Source organism: Silurus meridionalis, chromosome 10, assembly GCF_014805685.1.
Source record: "Silurus meridionalis isolate SWU-2019-XX chromosome 10, ASM1480568v1, whole genome shotgun sequence".
Classification (NCBI taxonomy): Eukaryota; Metazoa; Chordata; class Actinopteri; order Siluriformes; family Siluridae; genus Silurus; species Silurus meridionalis.
The window spans coordinates 21,226,584-21,246,723 of NC_060893.1; the positions used below are offsets into that span (position 1 = coordinate 21,226,584).

A 20,140-nucleotide genomic window follows, 5' to 3' on the forward strand; every position below is an offset into this window, starting at 1 on the left:
CACCCTGGATCCTGAATTAGAACTGAGAATTGAGAAAAGGGGGGCGGTGGGGGGTGCTCTGTAAACAATCGACATCACTTCAATCAGCCCTCCAAGCACTGTCTCAACTGCTGATACCAACCAACTTCCCTGTTACCCGATCCTGGACCACCATCTACACAGTGCTTTTCATCTCCACAGTTATCGGGTATGCACTGAATTTTGGCCTTACCCCATTCCTGTTGGAAAGAATCAATGGATGGCAAGGGTCAATGAACAGGTGCACTGCTACTCTTCTCCGCACCTTTAAGCAAAACCATCAGGGATGTAGGATTCAGTCAGAGACAATGTTAAACTTCACTAAGCTCAACCCTCAGCCTGAGAAACCAAGGGCTGAGAGAAACTAGAAGCGAACACCATTAAGCCGCCATGACCCACCTACCAGCCGACGTTCCTAATTGATGGATGAGGAAGTGTCCCTTCATCAGAAACTTCAACATCCAAAAGGGGGATATGTAGCGTCTGGCACGTGTCATTTAGACTTCATGTCTCAGGAATTTCCTTTTAACCCTTGACATCTGCTTTTCAATCAAAGGATGAGCACCACGGCTTACACTTTTATTGAGAGCTTGTATACCACAGTGTGATACCCCCAAACCCCCGGAAGACTGATAACACAAGCCAGTCTCTATACCACACACACAGACACACACACACACACACACCCCGAAAACCAAATAACCCCCCTGGCCTCTCTGGTTGAATTCACAGCGACCCTCAGACCATAAAACAATTTACTCTCGGAACTCGGCCCCAGTACGTCTGTTTGTGACACACACACACACACATGCAGACACACACACCAAAAGGGAGCATTCTTTTATTAATTAAATAATAAATAGAATGTCCCACTTCACATGATACAAACATACATCTTGTTTGTATCTTCTACTATAAATAAAGCAAGTGTTTAACTCTACATCAATAATATTTAAACCTTAAAATGTAACTCTGTGTTAAATGTTGTCTTTTCTCTTCTTAAGGCTTGATTGACTTAGAATTATCTGTTCTTTACTTTCCTGACAACGGTGCATTTTAATTATCAGAATACAACATTGTATTAACATCAGTTAATTACTGATCTCTGTAAGTTAATGTACCTCTGCCTTATACTGTCATTCCCTTTTCATGTTTAGTATCCAAATGACCGCAAAATTATCTGTTTCTTTATTTTTCAAACAATGGTGCATTTTATCATGAAATGTACCATACTGTCTTAATTCACTTTGAATAAAACTTTAAAGTCCTCCAAAAGCAAGTATAGCCCGGAAACCATGTCCACAGATGCATGAACAAAGGAAGTTTTTCCCTCCAAAATTTCAGGCCATAGCATTGGCCATCCCCCCAAGGATGACCTTTAAAACATCTTGAACCCAACTAATCATTGTCCAGTCAGGGTGCAGTCGTATCCAGTCAGAGTTCAGTCAAGGAAGCAACTCGCTCACTCGGCTCGACCGGAAAGGCCCGGGGGCCCGATGGCCTGGAGAGTCGGACGCTTCGAACAGCTCAGCAGCGTCTTTTCGGGACGAGATCTCAAATCTCTTTTAAAATCTTCCAGCAAGCTTTATCTTCAAAAACACCAACTGCTCTGATCTTCAGGAGAAGCTGGGAGAACATCTGACTCCATCCTAACCGACTCGTCCAAGATCCTTTTGTCTACCGCATCCGGACTTTTGTGCAACAAGTCAATGGAAGTAACCGGTTTACCAACTAATTTAGATGCGTGTTACGTTTGAGCCCCTTAATATTAAGGCGAATTTAAATTTCCGTGACGATTTCTCAGTTAGGATGTGATTAATGTGAAGTAAGCTGCCCTTTCCTCCTTTCCTTTCGTTTTTTCTACTTATTCCTTTCCTTTATCTTCCTCCTTTCCTAATTTCAACTTTCTTTTCTTTTATTTAAATTTAAATTTTTCTTTATTTCTTTTTGTTTGTTTGTTTGTGTAGTTAGTTTTATGTTGTGTTTGTCTCATTCATTAAACGCCGTATTTTTCACAAGTGATTGTCTCCTGAGTACGTTCGCAAATGCAAAGTACCTGCTACATCCGGTCTGAACTACATGCTCTTTTAATGTAATTTACAGTATAAAGTAAAAGGGGGTTACGTCTTTCTTGGCCAGGGAGATACCTCTTTTATAGAATTAACATAAAATTATACTGTCTGTTTGGCGGACGAACAGACAAATAAGTGTAATGTTAATTCCATTGCCGTCAATTCAATTTAATTGAAATATTTAGGAGTAACTATAACCCGTTATAATTACTTATAAATATTCCCTTTCTTATGAGCTAAATTGTACATATAATGGTGGAGAATGCGGCAGACTGTGCTTCCAACTATATACTCAATTTATCTGTATTATAAGTTTGTCCCTCTTATCCCCCAGTCGCTACACTACTAACTCTAATAAAACACAATGTCCAAAATGAAGCTTTATTTCAGCAGAGCAAAACTACAGGAAGAGCAACAGGACAGTAAAGAGAGTAAAGACAGGAATATCAGCATTGTGTAGAATTGAAACTCTATTGTAGATGGATGTGTGAGCAGCTCAGTGTTTAATTCTATTTGGAGCTGTTAGTCTTCACACTGGCTCTTTCTGAAAATGATCGGATGATTGACACTGTCATGGAAGACAGTACAGACAAACTCCTCCCTCTTTTCCCAGAGTGCTTTGCTGAGGGTCAGGGTGCTGCTGCGTGTGTAACCGTCCTTCTTCTGTTCTTCAGGGCTGGTTAGAACCCCTTCATTCACCACTGAGCCATCCACTGTCCAGCTCACTGTCGCCCCCTGTGGAGAGTAGGCAGACAGCAGGCAGAGCAGTGAGGCCGGTCCCTCAGAGAGCTGCAGAGACGATGGATAGAGGAGAGACACGGAGGGCTTCACAGTGGGACCCTCTGAAAACACAAAACAGACACATTTACACATTTAGACATCATTTTCTCATTACTGCTTCTTCACATCACTGCAGTCACGTAGATTTAATCAGCAGGAGAACATTTACGAGCTACTCGTTATATTGTGGAGCGACTCAGACTTCCATCAGCTTTATTCTGTTTTAGTCACTTCTTACTGATGTGTCATAGAAAGTGCTCCCTGTGTGATAGTAAGAAATGGATCTCATAACAGAAATGTTCACTATTTAACACAAACTCACAGCAGCATTCATCTGGATTTTCCATTATAACAGAGACTTCAGAATAATGTACACAATACTGCAGATATGAACCAGTGAGCAGGTTTCCACTCACCAACACAAACACACTGGAGATATATTACATGTTCATTCATTTACATTCACACGTTTCTTATTCATTTTACTACAGAAAGTTTAGAGTTACTCCCAACTTATTACTGTAAACTACACAAATTATAATTAAAGTGGAATTATTTTAAACTAATTAATAAAGAATTATGTAATATGTAATTATTTCATTATGTACATATTTTTGTATAAAATGAAGAATTTTAGAAGTAAAAGTGACTTACTGATGCTGAGTTTTGTTCCTCCACCAAAAGTCCACCACAGTGATACATTCTAATGAAACCGTCGTACAAAAACCTCTGTTACACTACAGTGAACACACACACACACACACACACACACACACACACACACACACACACACACACACACACACATCAATCTGGAGCACAGTATATTATACACTGAAAAAGACAGGAGGAGAAATAACACCAAATGTCTACAGTCAGTAACACAATAAACATTATACATAAAGACAGTAAGACTTGGCTCTGTTACTGGGATTTATGCGTTTAATATTTTGTTCTTTAAAACTTTTGAGACCCAGAACACAAATTCAATATAACCTTCAATATAACAATTCCTGGTCAGAAACAAATAAATTATTAGGAGCTTCATCATTTTTTGGAATGTTACAAGCATATGGCATTAGGTACGCTAGAATATTTTCTTAGCAGACACTTAAATATAACATAAAATGTATAAAAATAGGTTTGAATCTTGAAGATGTTTGGTCTGTTCAGAGAAGATTCTTGACATGACACATCTTATACACTGGCAATAAAATTTCAGCCTTGGTTACAAAATCAGTTCACATCAATCAGTTCATTTCCTGCTGGGTGCAGTGGAGCTCCAACAGTCCTGTACCTTAGTGGTGAACTTTCTAGGTTTTGGTGTTTCAGGGTCTGATTAATGTCTGTTTGGTGTGGGTCATGGACAGTGCCTTTAGTCTTCTGGGAACACTGGGACACCTCACTCACCATGAGACTCATTTATTTTTCATACAAATCATCAAATTACTCTCACACTCATTACTACATTTGTATCAAATATTTAAATATTGCTTAGTTTTCTTTATAGTCCTTTGAGGAAATTGTCTTGACTCACCTGTTACACCTTTAGATCCAGTCAGGATGTTTCTTCTGATAGTCAGTGGCACCTGCGAAACCTGGAAAAGCTCCTGAGCTCCTGATCTATTATGATGTTTACCAGCGCACTGGGGTTCCAGAAGGTTTCAGTGGCGTTAAATCCAATGTAAGAGAATGTTACCTAAAAATTTCTGGAGTTCAGTCTGAAGATGCAGCAGAATATTACTGTCAAATCACTTTCCCACTCATCATTACATTTGTTGTGATTATTTCGACATCAATTAAAAAACCATGTTCACTATACAGCCTACATTTCTAGAGTTTCCCGTACAAACAGACAGATTTCTAATAAATGCACCCAATGTGAGCAGTAAAGTTTGTGATATCAGAGTGATACCATTCTACATATTTCTAATAACATGATGAAATGATTAAGTAGAAAACAACATTTACAGAGTTAGAGGCTGTTTGCCTGAAATCAGTTTAAACATTAAGAATAGTGGAATATTATTACACACTCCATCACACTACACACTACACACTCCATTACACCACACCACACACTCCATCACACCACACTACAGACTCCATCAAACCACACTACACACAATCCATCACACCCACTAAACACTCCATCAAACCACACTACACACTCCATCACACCACACTACACAATCACACCACACTACACACACTTCATTTCACCACACTACACTCCATCACACCACACTGTACACACTCCATCACAACACTACACACTATCACACCACACTGTACACACTCATCACACCACACTACACTCCATCACAACACTACACACTCCATCACACCACACTGTACACACTCCATCACAACACTTCACACGCCATCACACCACACTGCACACACTCCATCACACCACATTACACACTCCATCACACCACACACACACTCCATCACACCACACCACACACACTTCATTTCACCACAGTACACACTCCATCACACCACACTGTACACACTCCATCACAACACTTCACACTCCATCACACCACACTGCACACACTCCATCACACCACATTACACACTCCATCACACCACACTACACACTCCATCACACCACACCACAGACACTTCATTTCACCACACTACACACTCCATCACAACACTACACACTCCATCACACCACATTACACACTCCATCACACCACACTACACACTCCATCACACCACACTGTACACACTCCATCACAACACTTCACACTCCATCACACCACACTGCACACACTCCATCACACCACACTACACACACTCCATCTCACCACACTACACACTCCATCACACCACACTACACACACTTCATCACACCGCACTACACACACTCTATCACACCACTGTACACATTCCATCACACCACACTACACACACTCCATCACACAAAACTGTTCACATAAAGATAGTAAATAATAATGTTATAATGCTGGTCTCCTTGAAATCTCCTCTGTAGCCAGTCTGAATCCTGATGGAATTAAAGTTAAAGCCTGAACTTCAGGCTTTAAAGAAGTTCAAGCTTGATATTTTTACAGAAGATGATTTTAAATAAATCTTCCATTGTGACTGATTGTGAGAATGACAGTAAGATTGGGGGGATGTGGTAAAGATGTTTCCATACTTAGAGGACACTTTGCATTGGCAGCACATGCTTCAGTGCTCTGGGAGTGTTTATAGCGCTGTGACTTTCACACTTCATGACTGAGAGCTGCTGCTACAGAAACTTCACCCACAGCTACCATGACTTTGATCCCCGTCTTCATCTGGACACTGATCCTCTGGACTCAAGGTCAGACACTGCTTTATATTTTATCTCTACAATGATGTGTTCATACAAATACACGTATTGTTTCTGTTCTAATATTTCAGTTTCATGCTGCATTATTGTGTATTTTTACAGAATGCAGAGGTCAAGCAACAGTAACTCAGACTCCTGCAGTGAAATCTGTTCTTCCAGGAGAAACAGTCACCATCAACTGTAAAACTAATCCCCAGGTCTATCAAGGCTGGAGTTTTCAACCTTTAGCTTGGTATCAGCAGAAACCTGGAGAAGCTCCTAAACTTCTGATTAAAAAAGCAAATGAATTACAGTCTGGTGTTCCAGCTCGTTTCAGTGGCAGTGGATCTGGATCTGATTTCACTCTGACCATCAGTGGAGTCCAGACTGAAGATACAGGAGATTATTACTGTCAGAGTCGCCATGAAATCACTGGCTACTGGTTCACACAGTGATATAGAGTCGTACAAAAACCTCCCTCAGTCAGATAGTAGAGAAACTGCACTGCTGCAGCTGGGAGCGACTGCAGGTGCTGAGTTAGAGGATGTGATACACACAAACACACAAATTCCTATTTAACAGACACAAATCTTGGGTCTGTTACTGTGATTTGTCTCTGTGTGTTTAATCTGTTGGTCTTCAGAACATTTTAGGCCCAGAACACAATTTAAATGTAGCCAGTTTGTTTTCCTGATGAGACACAACTAATGAGTTCATTAGGATCAGCTGTGAGTATTTACTACAGAGCATTATCGAGTTTTATAATGTTTTAAGCATATAGCATTTTGTACACTATAAAGTTTTCTTAGCAGAGACATGAGAAAAAAACATAAAAATAAACAAAACACACAAAAAAACTACATATAAATGTGTTTGACTCTTAGCTAAATTTGGTCTGTTTAGAGGAGAAGCCTTGACATAACACCTCCCATATATTGACCATGAATTTCAGCCTTGGTTACAGAATTAGTTCACATGAATCAGTTCATTTCCTGCTGGTTGCAGTGGAGCTCCAACAGTCCTGTACCTTAGTGGTGGACTTTGTAGTTTTGGTGTTTCAGGGCCTGATTCATGTCTGTTTGGCATAGGTCAGAGACAGTGCCTTTAGTCTGTAGGCTTAGGATGTTTGTGTGTGCTCCATTGCTTCTGTTGATGCTGGAGGTTTCTCTGCTCCAGTCCTTCAGCTCTCTGTTTAGCTTTGTGCTGCTGTTCTCTGCAGTCTGATCACCTCATATCACAGCCTCTCTAATGTTCCAGCTTCAACTCACCTATGTAATATGTTCTTGGAGTTTTTTAGCACCAAAATAGTAAATATACGTAATCACATTGTTAACACTGCTCCCTCATCCTTAAGTGTGTCTGCATTCTCTGGTATTTGTCTCTCTAACTTTGCTGTTCATGACTCCCAGTCATTATGCAACATGGTTTCAAAATTGAAAGCCTCAACTTCCAGAGTTGATCCGATACCATCTTGTCTTTTTAAATCTTGTTTTGATTCCCTCTCTCCTGTTGTTTTGAGAATTATCAATAACACTCTGTATACCGGTGTTGTACCATCAGCATTTAAAACTGCTGCTGTCACCCCAGTACCAAAAACTAACAACATGAACTTTGATAATCCGAACAATTTTCGTCCCATCTCTAATCTTCCATTCCTCGCCAAAATTTTAGAACAAACAGTGGCTTCTCAGCTACTTTTGCATCTCTCTACTAATGATCTTTTTGAGCCACTTCAGTCTGGCTTCCGTAAACTCCACAGCACTGAAACGGCGTTAGTTAAGGTCACTAATGATTTATTAATGGCTTCTGATTCCGGCCGTCTATCTATACTGATTCTTCTGGATCTTAGTGCCGCTTTTGATACTATAGATCACGCAATTTTGATTAACCGCTTAGAGACTATTTTTGGGGTTTCTGAATCTGCATTAGAGTGGTTTAAGTCCTACCTTTCTGACCGTAAGCAGTTTGTTGTGATGGGTGATTGCAAGTCTAAGGTTGGTGTGGTGCAATCTGGTGTTCCTCAGGGATCGGTTTTGGGCCCATTACTTTTTAGTATTTATATTTATCCATTTGGCCAGCTTTTAAGATCACTTGGTCTTAACTATCACTTTTATGCCGATGACACTTAGATCTATATTCATTCTAAACCTGATGTCAATATGCCTGTGTCTTTTCTCTCTCAATGTTTTACTGAGATTAAGAAATGGATGTCAGAAAATTATCTTTGTCTGAACAGTGACAAGACCGAAGTGATGCTTATTGGTTCACCTCATCAGTTGTGTAAAGCAGAGTCTGTAACTTTAAGTTTGGATGGCTCTGCTTTACAATTCCAAACTAAACAAAAAAATCTAGGGGTGATATTTGACACCAATTTAACATTTGACCATCATGTTCGTAGCACTGTCAAAGCATCATTTTTTCATCTCAGAAACATTGGCAAATTACATCCCATGCTGACTTTCTCTGTTGCTGAAAAATTGATCAACACATTTGTATTTTCACGTTTAGACTACTGTAATGCTTTGCTGGCTGGAGTTCCTAAAGCTTCCCTAAGTAAATTACAGTTGGTACAAAATTCTGCTGCTAGAATTCTGACTGGGACCAGTGCAAGGGAACACATCACACCTATCCTGGAAAAATTGCACTGGCTTCCAGTTAGTTTTCGTATTGAGTTTAAAATTCTCATGCTCACCTATAAGGCCTTGAATAATCTGGCCCCTCAATATTTATGTGAGCTGTTAAACCCCTACACACCTTCACGTGCTCTACGGTCCTCTGAAGCTGGTCTTCTCACTGCCCAAAAAACACGGCTAAAAACTGTGGGTGATCGGGCTTTTTCTTCTTTGGCTCCTAAACTGTGGAATTCCCTGCCCTCAGAGATCAGGAATGCAGAATCCCTGGGTGTTTTTAAATCCCATCTTAAAACGTACTTTTTTAGGGTAGCTTTTAGGTGACTTCTTTGTCTGTTATTTATTGAGTTTTTGTTTTTTGTATAGTTAGTTTTATTGTTTGTATTATTATGTGTATCTTTAAATTGTATCTGTTATGTCAAGCGCTTTGAGAAACTCCTTTTAAAGGCGCTATACAAAATAAAGGTTATTATTATTATTATTATTATTATTATTATTATTATTATTATTATTATTATATGTTGTAGTTTGTGCTGGTGTTGGTCAGTGACACTGAGGCCTGCTAAATCTGGAGATTTTGATCACAGCAGCAGAGGACTCTACTAACCATTCTCATTTTGGAGTTATGTTTGTATCTTTGGCACAATATTTTTGTTACTATTGTAATTAGTTATTTTAGTACAGTATTAGAACACAGATATCCTCCCTGATAAAAGTTTGAGTGAAAATTTGCACATTTTATATATTTAAAAAAAAGTACATCTTCATTCTCACTCAAGCATATTTTGTTTCCCTTAATTACTTATTGCATCAGACCATTCAAAATGCATTAAATATAAAAGTTATAAACCCAATGATTCCCAATGAGAGAATGACTTTAAAACCTATTGCTCTACATTTGTTCTTCTTATTGTTGTTGATGTTGCTAATGCAGAAGTAATATTCTCTCTGATTGGGAACATAATGAATTTGTATGAAAGCATGTGTTCAGGGTAAAATAATATCAGTTAATTGCTTTTAAAAGTAAATACCTATACACTGGGATTATAGCAATAAACCGAAATATGATGTATATTTAGGGGTAAATTGTGCACTAAGGACATGGGGGCCATCAGGAGTTTTTATCATGAATAATCAGGTAAACAGATACTGAGACAGATGCAGTGGTGATTTGTGTATGAAGTGCATCATCTATAATGTAGAACAATTATATTTTCTTATGCAAAGGCTTTTATTAATAATTTAGAGCAGGACATTGCAGTGATACACACACGTAACACATATTTAGGTGATAATTAAGTAATATTTGTAACTGTCTCATTTAAACTAACTGAGGTTACCGGTGTTATTGTGTTGTTGATGCGTAGAAGAAAGATGAGAAGAGATTAACTGCCTGGTGAATTGCTGATATTTGTTTAGGGATAAAAAAGGAAAAAGAAAATAAAACAAACAATAAGCTTTAAGGAGTCTGTGTGATCCAGTCAATGAAGGGTATGTGCAGGCACCGACCTCCTGTCAGCCACGCCCTGCCACGCATGTATAACTTCTCCCCTACCTGTAGAGGGCAAACACTCACAAGACAAACAACAAAAACATTATAATATTTCAAACTAGTATTAATTATAAATCAGATCCAATATTATCAAATGGCTCCAACACTGAACATCTGTAATTTCTCTACATGCTCTTGTAACCTTTTAAGTGTGAGAATGACAGTACCTCAGCCATCCCAACAATGGACTCTTTTCTTTGTTGCGTTCAGGAAAACGCTTCCGCTCCCTGAAAGTGAACACAGAGAGAATGAGGAGGAGCTTCTTCCCGAAGGCCATTCGGTGTTTAAACCAGGAAACACCCAGGATCTAAAAACTGTCCCACTCTTTCCATCATCACACTTCTTCTCTGTACATATCTCACCTTTCGCACCACGACACTTTAAACTCTGGACTTGCACAGCAAAGTGCACTTTATATTTATTTATTTTACACCACACCTTACCGCACACGGACACTTACGGACGCTTACACCACACCGTACTGCACATGGACACTTTATGGACAACCCACCACTAAAATTGTCTATTGTTTACACTTTGTTACACTTTGTTTACTGTTTCACTGTCTACTGCCATAAGAATTTTTTTGTATATACATTTTTCTCTTTGTTTCACATACATATCATTATATACCCTTTATATCTTATATTCTTATATTTTATTTTATATAGTTTTTATACTTTATTTATCTGCTTCTTTTCTTTTTCCCCATCCTATTCCTCTCATGCCGGACCGTCGTATAAAGCATTTCACTGCATGTCGTACCCTGTATGTATGTGTATGTGATGAATAAAATTTGATTTGGTTTGATTTGATTTGAAGCCAAATGTATCGATCGGCCTCAAAACATAGTTTTAGTCCATTTAGAACATTACAATCAAGGAGAATTTTTAAACATAAAAATTTTATAAATAAAAAATATACAGTATATGTCCTACATTCTACATAATTGCGTGCGAGAATATATACGCTGTCATGTCATTTGACAAATGAATGAAAAACTCGGACTGGAGAAGAGAATTTGGAGGTGAATTAATCTTTTCTGATTCCTGTACAGAACCCACTGAGTTTTCACGTTACACATGCAACACATACTGTACAAATAACTGTCTGAGACGAGTCGTTTGTCGAGAGTCATATAAAAGAAACATTCTAAATAAATGACTCGTTTATGAATGACTCATCATTAACATGCTGTGATATGGACCTCCAGAAGTGACTGGGATTAGGATTATGTGTAGTCCATTACTTGCTCTGCAAATACAGTGGAAGACTCTTACAGGATATTTAAATTCATGTATTTCTATTTCTAATTTCTAATTTAATTTGAACAGTTCTTAGCCTAGGGAATAGTTTATGTACATTCTGTGTTTTATTTATTTATTCAGTTAGTTGGTTGGATGTTTTTCCTTGTTTTCTATAGAATTGTGTACATTTGTCAGGCCATGTTAGAAAATTTCCCTCCAGGTCACTAGAGTACACCCTCACACACATGTCAGATTTCATCTTTTTATTGTCTGTGCCAATTCCTGCTTTGATTTGCACCCCAGTTTAGTTTTAATCATCATTTATGTTCTGCCTTTTTTACTTTATCTTTGTTGAAGTATTAAGTTGTTAAGTTGTAAATTGTTTAAGTTCATTAAGTGAGTATTGTTGATGAGTTACTTGGTTTTCATGCCACTAGCCTTAGCCTAGCATATTTTATGGCTTATTTATTTATTTATTTATTTATTTATTTATTATTATTATATTCCATTATAAATGTACTGGATTGTATTTGCTTCTTTGCTCAGCAGATACCATCAATGTAAGAAAGCTCTTGTTTTCCTTGTGCCTACTTGAGTGTGGATCTGTGTGCAGTATCTGTGTCTATCAGTGCCTTGACTTTTATTAGGGATAATGATTACAAGTTGAAGATCCAAAACTAAAAAAAGCAGTAGATGTTTCATTCTGATCAAGGTTCATGTTTTGCTTAAATTCAGGGATTATGGGATTAACAGAGATTAATAGGGTTTTAAGCAAATTCTGAGCAGAAAGATAAATATGTGTAATAATGTCACACACACACACACACACACACACACACACACACACACACACACACACATTTGCATGAAAAGCTCTGATTCCCAGAACAGTTAAACACTTTCAGCAGATGTTTCTGGTTCTTCATCCAAACTCACTCAAGCACAACACACAGCTCTGCACTCGACCTGCTGTAAAGGTGCAGTTCCAAATCACTAACAAAGACACTTCACTACTGAAAAAGGAGACATGATTTCCAGATTGAAGCTTTATTTCAGCACAGCTACACCACTGACACCACCTCAGACTGCTAAGCATGTGTTAAAGTGTACACTTGAATTCTAGTGGACTTCACAGCGACTCTTTCGGAACGAGGTGATCTGAGTGGTGTCGTGGTGAGAGACGATACAGCCGAACACCTCGGCCTCTTCCCAGCGTTCTTTGCTGAGGGTCAGGGTGCTGCTGCGGCTGTAGACACCGTTCTTCTGATCTTCTGTGCTGGTCAGAACACCTTCGGTTACCTCGACACCGTCCACGGTCCAGCTCGGCAGCGCCCCCTGTGGGGAATAGTCAGAGAGCAAGCAGAGCAGAGAGGACGAACCCTCAGAGAGCTGCAGAGAGGAGGGAGGGAGCAGAGACACGGAGGGCTTCACCATCGGTCCAGCTAGAGACCAAACAGACACAAAAACACACACACACACAATTTTATAAGTTTAGTCATGTTAATGTGAACTCCATCGGACTGAACATGGAGATATTTAGTAATTCAATGTAAGGGCTATAAAACAGATACAGTAGTTTACAAAAGGACACAATTCTGATAACGTCATCCAACTAAACTGCAGCTGAACAAAACAATCTTCATCTTCTGGTTCAGAACCAAACACACTGTGCTTCAATAATCATCACACAAGAGTAAAGTCATCTTTGCTCAGTTTTGTAACTTATTAATGATTTATGAATTAGCATTAATGTGAAATCAACTAAACCATCATTGTTCCTGTTACACTTTTGCACTTATTTCCACTTTGATGAATTTGGATAAATCAAAGAAAATAAATAAATAAATTAAAAGTTAACATTTCACATGAATCTGAAAAAAAAAACTACTATAGAGTTTTACAAAATGACACAAAAGCTGAGACTTTCTAGAAGCAGCTCTCTCCTCTCCTCTTCACATTTCTGCATTTTATAGAAAAGATCTATTTATTTATAAAAGTGTAATTAGTATTTTGTAGTGAATTTGTAACTATCTACATTGTGTAAAAAAATTAATCCACAAGATTTTAGTAAAAGTGAGCACTTACTTTTCATAATGAGTTTTGTTCCTCCACCAAAAGTCCAAAACAGTGATACATTCTAATGAAACCGTTGTACAAAAACCTCTGTTACACCACAGTGAACCTAAACACACACACTTTTCTGACTCTGAGCACAGTGTACTTTACACACTGCAGAAGACAGGAGGAGAAATAACACAAAATTATGGATTAATGATGAGATTTGTCTCTACAGTCAGTAATACAATATACATGATACATAAATATAATAATAAATATTGTTGTAATTTTGGTCTATTTTAATTTTCTCTGTAGTCAGTCTGAATCCTGATGGAATTCAAGTAAAAGTCTAAATTTCTGTCATTTCTCTAAATACACTTGGAATACTTCCAGGTATTTTCCAAGAAATATCCTATTATGACTGAATGTGAGAATGACAGTAAGATTGGGGGAATGTGGTAAAGATGTTTCCATACTTAGAGGACACTTTGCATTGGCAGCACATGCTTCAGTGCTCTGGGAGTGTTTATAGCGCTGTGACTTTCACACTTCATGACTGAGAGCTGCTGCTACAGAAACTTCACCCACAGCTACCATGACTTTGATCCCCGTCTTCATCTGGACACTGATCCTCTGGACTCAAGGTCAGACACTGCTTCATATTTTATCTCTACAATGATGTGTTCATACAAATACACGTATTGTTTCTGTTCTAATATTTCAGTTTCATGCTGCATTATTGTGTATTTTTACAGAATGCAGAGGTCAAGCAACAGTAACTCAGACTCCTGCAGTGAAATCTGTTCTTCCAGGAGAAACAGTCACCATCAACTGTAAAACCAGTCCAGCAGTGTATTATCATAGCTCTTATGGCCACTATTTACACTGGTATCAGCAGAAACCTGGAGAAGCTCCTAAACTCCTGATTAAACTTGCCAATCAGTTACAGTCGGGTTTTCCAGCTCGTTTCAGTGGCAGTGGATCTGGATCTGATTTCACTCTGACCATCAGTGGAGTCCAGACTGAAGATGCAGGAGATTATTACTGTCAGAGTTTCCATTCTATCAGTAGCACACACCTGTTCACACAGTGATATAGAGTCGTACAAAAACCTCCCTCAGTCAGATAGTAGAGAAACTGCACTGCTGCAGCTGGGAGCGACTGCAGGTGCTGAGTTGGAGGATGTGATACACACAAACACACAAATTCCTATTTAACAGACACGACCATCAGGGCTTTTACTTTGATTTGTGTCTGTGTGTTTAATCTGTTGGTCTCCAGAACATTTTGGACCAGAACACAAATTACATTTAGCAGTTCACTTTCCTGGTCAGAAACAGTTCATTAAGATTATCTGTGATTATTTCCCACAGTGATTTATCATCTTTTATAATGTCTTGAGCATATAGAATTAGGTGCACTAACAAGTTTTCTCATCAGAGTGAAAATTTCACCCTGGAGGATGAACTGTTACTGAATAATTAGTATAATAATTAGTCATGAAAAGATTTTATTATATTAAAATGTCTGTTTAATTATATGTATTATTTAATCGATTGCACTAAAGTGTGAAAACCCTGAATATGTGTATAAACATAATTATTGTACAGTATTAATAGGGTTAAATGTGCATTAAGGACATGGAGGCCATCAGGAGTCTTTATCATGAATAATCAGGTAAACAGATACTGAGACAGATGCAGTGGTGATTTGTGTATGAAGTGCATCATCTATAATGTAAAGCAATCATATTTACTGACGCTTTTATTAATAATTCAGAGCAGGACATTTCAGTGACACACAAGTAACACATATTTAGATAATAATTAGGTAATATGTGTAACTGTCTCCTTTCACTCAGTAGTAAATGCTTCTTGTGGTCCTTTTGCTTCTCTCACCACTACTGAGGTTACCGGTGTTATTGCGTTATTGACTTGCTTAAGAAAGACGATAAGAGATTAACGGCATGGTGAATTAGTGATATCTATTTGGTGGAAAAAAGTAAAAATAAAATAAAACAGACAATAAGATTTAAAAGGTCTTGTGTCTTACAGTCAATGAATAATAAGCACAAGCACCGGCCTCCTGTCAGCCCCCCCTTGCCCCACTATAATAACTTTGCCCTGACCTGTAGAGGGCACACACTCACAAGACAAACAACAAAAAACATTATAATATTTCAAACAAGAATTAATTATGAATCAGATTTGATCTAATGGCTCCTACACACCGGCCCCTAATTGTGTGCATGGGCACCGATTATCATATCATATAAAGCAGCCTGATACAAGCATTTATGCATACTACTACTAAGTGGAGGTTTCAGCTTCTCTCTCATTCAGTTCTTTCTGCATTTTAAACCTAAAAGCATTTTACAGAAAATCTCTATCTGATACAATAAACAAAAATCACACTGTAGGAACCTTTAAAAATGTGCTCTGTTTTCAATGTTGTTTAATGTCAATTTATTTATTTTATTTCTATTTCAAAATGTATTATTACATGTAGCATTGTTTTACTGTCCAGATATGGGTTTGTTTTATATCCAGTGAATTAATGTGATAAATGTGAGTGTATTATTGTTGGCCAATGACTGTTGAAGTTAGACAGTTAAAGGTTAAAGGTCATGTAACGACGAGAGTTACAACGCAGGATAGAGAGGAGCAACGCACATGGTGAGAAGAGACTGCGTACAGACTGTGTGTGCTAAAGAAAACAGAGCTTAACATCTTTAGAGACTGAGTATATTCGTTGAAATATTAAGGCCCAAAGTGTAACGTTACTGCATTCGGTTTATCTTGTTTGATTTTCTCAAGGTTTAACGTTAATTGATTTCACCGCCTGATTATAAGATATTATCTCTGCCATCGCGTGTAATGAAGGCCTAGCAGGTATAACAAAAACAACGTGAGTGGACAGTGACTGCAGACGGGATCTAGTTGGACCTGGGACTTTGTTTGCGACTGGACGTGTTGTGTTGTTGCTGCTGTAAAGATTGGGTGGTTACACTGTGCTTGGATCGGCCTGACTCTTCAGGCAGAGAGGAATTGATCACTATGCTAATCGTGAGTTGTAAATGAATCTATTTTCCAAATTTGTGCTTAAAAGGATTTGTCATTAACTCTTCACACTGCGAATGTACGCCAACTGGGCCCCAACGACAAACACTAGTGTATGTGACTGAGTCGTTGGTTCATATAAACTGCATACAGAACTAAAATAACAGTAAACTCTAGAATAAGAAAAAAATATGGGTTGTTAATTTACTAATTCGCATTTGTATTCTGGTGTTTCATTCATTGGGATAGTTCGTTTACTTACCAGGTCACTGCTTCTCAATAAGTTACCACTCAGAAATATTGTGATTTAAGGATATCTGATATATTAAAAAGTTACTTCTTTATTGTAATAAGAGACTGGTGTAAATAGTAGAAAACTACCGGAAAATTCACCATTCAGCTGCCGGGAATCCAGGTTTCTTAGTTAAGTGAAAAAATATGAAATTTTAAACTTTTGGGTTAAAAATAGGGTTACAACACAATAACTGTGTAGTAGTGTGAGAATGACAGTAAGATTGGGGGAATGTGGTAAAGACGTTTCCATACTTAGAGGACACTTTGCATTGGCAGCACATGCTTCAGTGCTCTGGGAGTGTTTATAGCGCTGTGACTTTCACACTTCATGACTGAGAGCTGCTGCTACAGAAACTTCACCCACAGCTACCATGACTTTGATCCCCGTCTTCATCTGGACACTGATCCTCTGGACTCAAGGTCAGACACTGCTTCATATTTTATCTCTACAATGATGTGTTCATACAAATACACATATTGTTTCTGTTCTAATATTTCAGTTTCATGCTGAATTATTGTGTATTTTTACAGAATGCAGAGGTCAAGCAACAGTAACTCAGACTCCTGCAGTGAAATCTGTTCTTCCAGGAGAAACAGTCACCATCAACTGTAAAACTAATCCGACTGTGTATTATGACAGCTCTTATGGCCACTATTTACACTGGTATCAGCAGAAAGCTGGAGAAGCTCCTAAACTCCTCATTACATTTGCCAATCAGCTACAGTCGGGTTTTCCAGCTCGTTTCAGTGGCAGTGGATCTGGATCTGATTTCACTCTGACCATCAGTGGAGTCCAGACTGAAGATGCAGGAGATTATTACTGTCAGAGTTTCCATTCTATCAGTAGCACATACCTGTTCACACAGTGATATAGAGTCGTACAAAAACCTCCCTCAGTCAGATAGTAGAGAAACTGCACTGCTGCAGCTGGGAGCGACTGCAGGTGCTGAGTTGGAGGATGTGATACACACAAACACACAAATTCCTATTTAACAGACACGACCATCAGGGCTTTTACTTTGATTTGTGTCTGTGTGTTTAATCTGTTGGTCTCCAGAACATTTTGGACCAGAACACAAATTACATTTAGCAGTTCACTTTCCTGGTCAGAAACAGTTCATTAAGATTATCTGTGATTATTTCACACAGTGATTTATCACCTTTTATAATGTCTTGAGCATATAGAATTAGGTGCACTAACAAGTTTTCTCATGAGAGTGAAAATTTCACCATGTAGGATGAACTGCTACTGAATAATTAGTATAATCATTAGTCATGAAAAGACTTTATTATATTAAAATATCTGTTTAATTTTATTTATTATTAAATCGATTGCACTAAAGTGTGTAAACTCAGAAACCCTGAATATGTGTATAAACATATTTAATGTACAGTATTAATAGGGTTAAATATGCATTAAGGACATGGAGGCCATCAGGAGTCTTTATCATGAATAATCAGGTAAACAGATACTGAGACAGATGCAGTGGTGATTTGTGTATGAAGTGCATCATCTATAATGTAAAACAATCATATTTACTGATGCAAAGGCTTTTACTAATAATTCAGAGCAGGACATTGCAGTGATACACACAAGTAACACATATTTAGGTGATAATGAAGTAATATGTGTAACTGGTTCCTTTCACTCAGTAGCACAGAGCAGTGAAATGAGAGGGAGATTTACATGAAGACGGCTGAATGATCCTCTTTCTCCCAAAATAGAGCACCACTTTCACCAGATGTTCAACATCCTTCAGCCAAACTCACTCAAGCACAACACACAGCACTGAATGTACAGCTAAACACACTCTCTCATCACACTGATAATGACTACTAACTCTAATAAAACACACCCAATGTCCAAAATGAAGCTTTATTTCAGCAGAGCAAAACTACAGGAAGAGCAACAGGACAGTGAAGAGAGTAAAGACAGGAATATCAGCATTGTGTAGAATTGAAACTCTATTGTAGATGGATGTGTGAGCAGCTCAGTGTTTAATTCTATCTTGGAGCTGTTAGTCTTCACACTGGCTCTTTCTGAAGGTGACTGGATGATTGACACTGTCATGGGAGACGGTACAGACAAACTCCTCCCCCTTTTCCCAGAGTGCTTTGCTGAGGGTCAGGGTGCTGCTGCGTGTGTAACCGTCCTTCTTCTGTTCTTCAGGACTGGTTAGAACCCCTTCATTCACCACTGAGCCGTCCACTGTCCAGCTCACTGTTGCCCCCTGTGGAGAGTAGGCAGACAGCAGGCAGAGCAGTGAGGCCGGTCCCTCAGAGAGCTGCAGAGACGATGGATGGAGCAGAGACACGGAGGGCTTCACAGTGGGACCCTCTGAAAAACACAAAACACACACATTTACACACTTATTCCTTATTACTGCTTCTTCACATCACTGCAGTCACGTAGATTTAATCAGAAGTAGAACATTTACGAGCTACTCGTTATATTGTGGAGCGACTCAGACTTCCATCAGCTTTATTCTGTTTTAGTCACTTCTTACTGATGTGTCATAGAAAGTGCTCCCTGTGTGATAGTAAGAAATGGATCTCATAACAGAAATGTTCACTATTTAACACAAACACACAACAGCATTCATCTGTATTTTCCATCAGCACAGAGACTTCAGAATAATGTACACAATACTGCAGATATGAACCAGTGAGCAGGTTTCCACTCACCAACACAAACACACTGGAGATTTATTACATGTTCATTCATTTACATTCACACGTTTCTTATTGATTTTACTACAGAAAGTTTAGAGTTACTCCCAACTTATTACTGTAAACTACACAAATTATAATTAAAGTGGAATTATCTGGAACTAATTAATAACGAATTATGTAATATGTAATTATTTAATTATGTACATATTTTTGTATAAAATAAAGAATTTTAGAAATAAAAGACACTTACTGATGCTGAGTTTTGTTCCTCCACCAAAAGTCCACCACAGTGATACATTCTGATGAAACCGTCGTACAAAAACCTCTGTTACACTACAGTGAACCTAAACACACACACACACACACACACACACACACACACACACACACACAGACACACACACCCCTCAATCTTTCAGTGCTATACACTGA

The 20,140-nt window shown here is 38.3% G+C and overlaps 2 long non-coding RNA genes and 3 gene segments (V, D, J or C); 2 read left to right on the forward strand and 3 right to left on the reverse strand.

The window, feature by feature from the left end:
* Positions 1 to 2,457: 2,457 nt before the first annotated feature.
* Positions 2,458 to 4,480, reverse strand: LOC124391975. 2 transcript variants are annotated; one of them, XR_006927072.1, is made up of 3 exons: positions 4,408 to 4,480; positions 3,525 to 3,607; positions 2,458 to 2,932 (listed from the first exon to the last, which is right to left on the reverse strand). It is a non-coding gene; the product is annotated as an uncharacterized LOC124391975 (long non-coding RNA). The 2 variants fall into 2 exon arrangements; XR_006927071.1 differs by lacking the exon at positions 4,408 to 4,480 and having other exon boundaries at positions 3,525 to 3,663.
* A 1,663-nt stretch (positions 4,481 to 6,143) lies between these two features.
* Positions 6,144 to 6,747, forward strand: LOC124391955. The segment is given in 2 exon segments: positions 6,144 to 6,207; positions 6,319 to 6,747. Coding segments are annotated over 2 exon segments (381 nt in total).
* A 5,905-nt stretch (positions 6,748 to 12,652) lies between these two features.
* LOC124391960 lies at positions 12,653 to 13,871 on the reverse strand. The segment is given in 2 exon segments: positions 12,653 to 13,066; positions 13,710 to 13,871. Coding segments are annotated over 2 exon segments (330 nt in total).
* A 391-nt stretch (positions 13,872 to 14,262) lies between these two features.
* Positions 14,263 to 15,445, forward strand: LOC124391940. The segment is given in 2 exon segments: positions 14,263 to 14,326; positions 14,438 to 15,445. Coding segments are annotated over 2 exon segments (387 nt in total).
* A 3,452-nt stretch (positions 15,446 to 18,897) lies between these two features.
* LOC124391968 lies at positions 18,898 to 20,132 on the reverse strand. The gene is made up of 2 exons (XR_006927064.1): positions 19,959 to 20,132; positions 18,898 to 19,373 (listed from the first exon to the last, which is right to left on the reverse strand). It is a non-coding gene; the product is annotated as an uncharacterized LOC124391968 (long non-coding RNA).
* Positions 20,133 to 20,140: the final 8 nt, after the last annotated feature.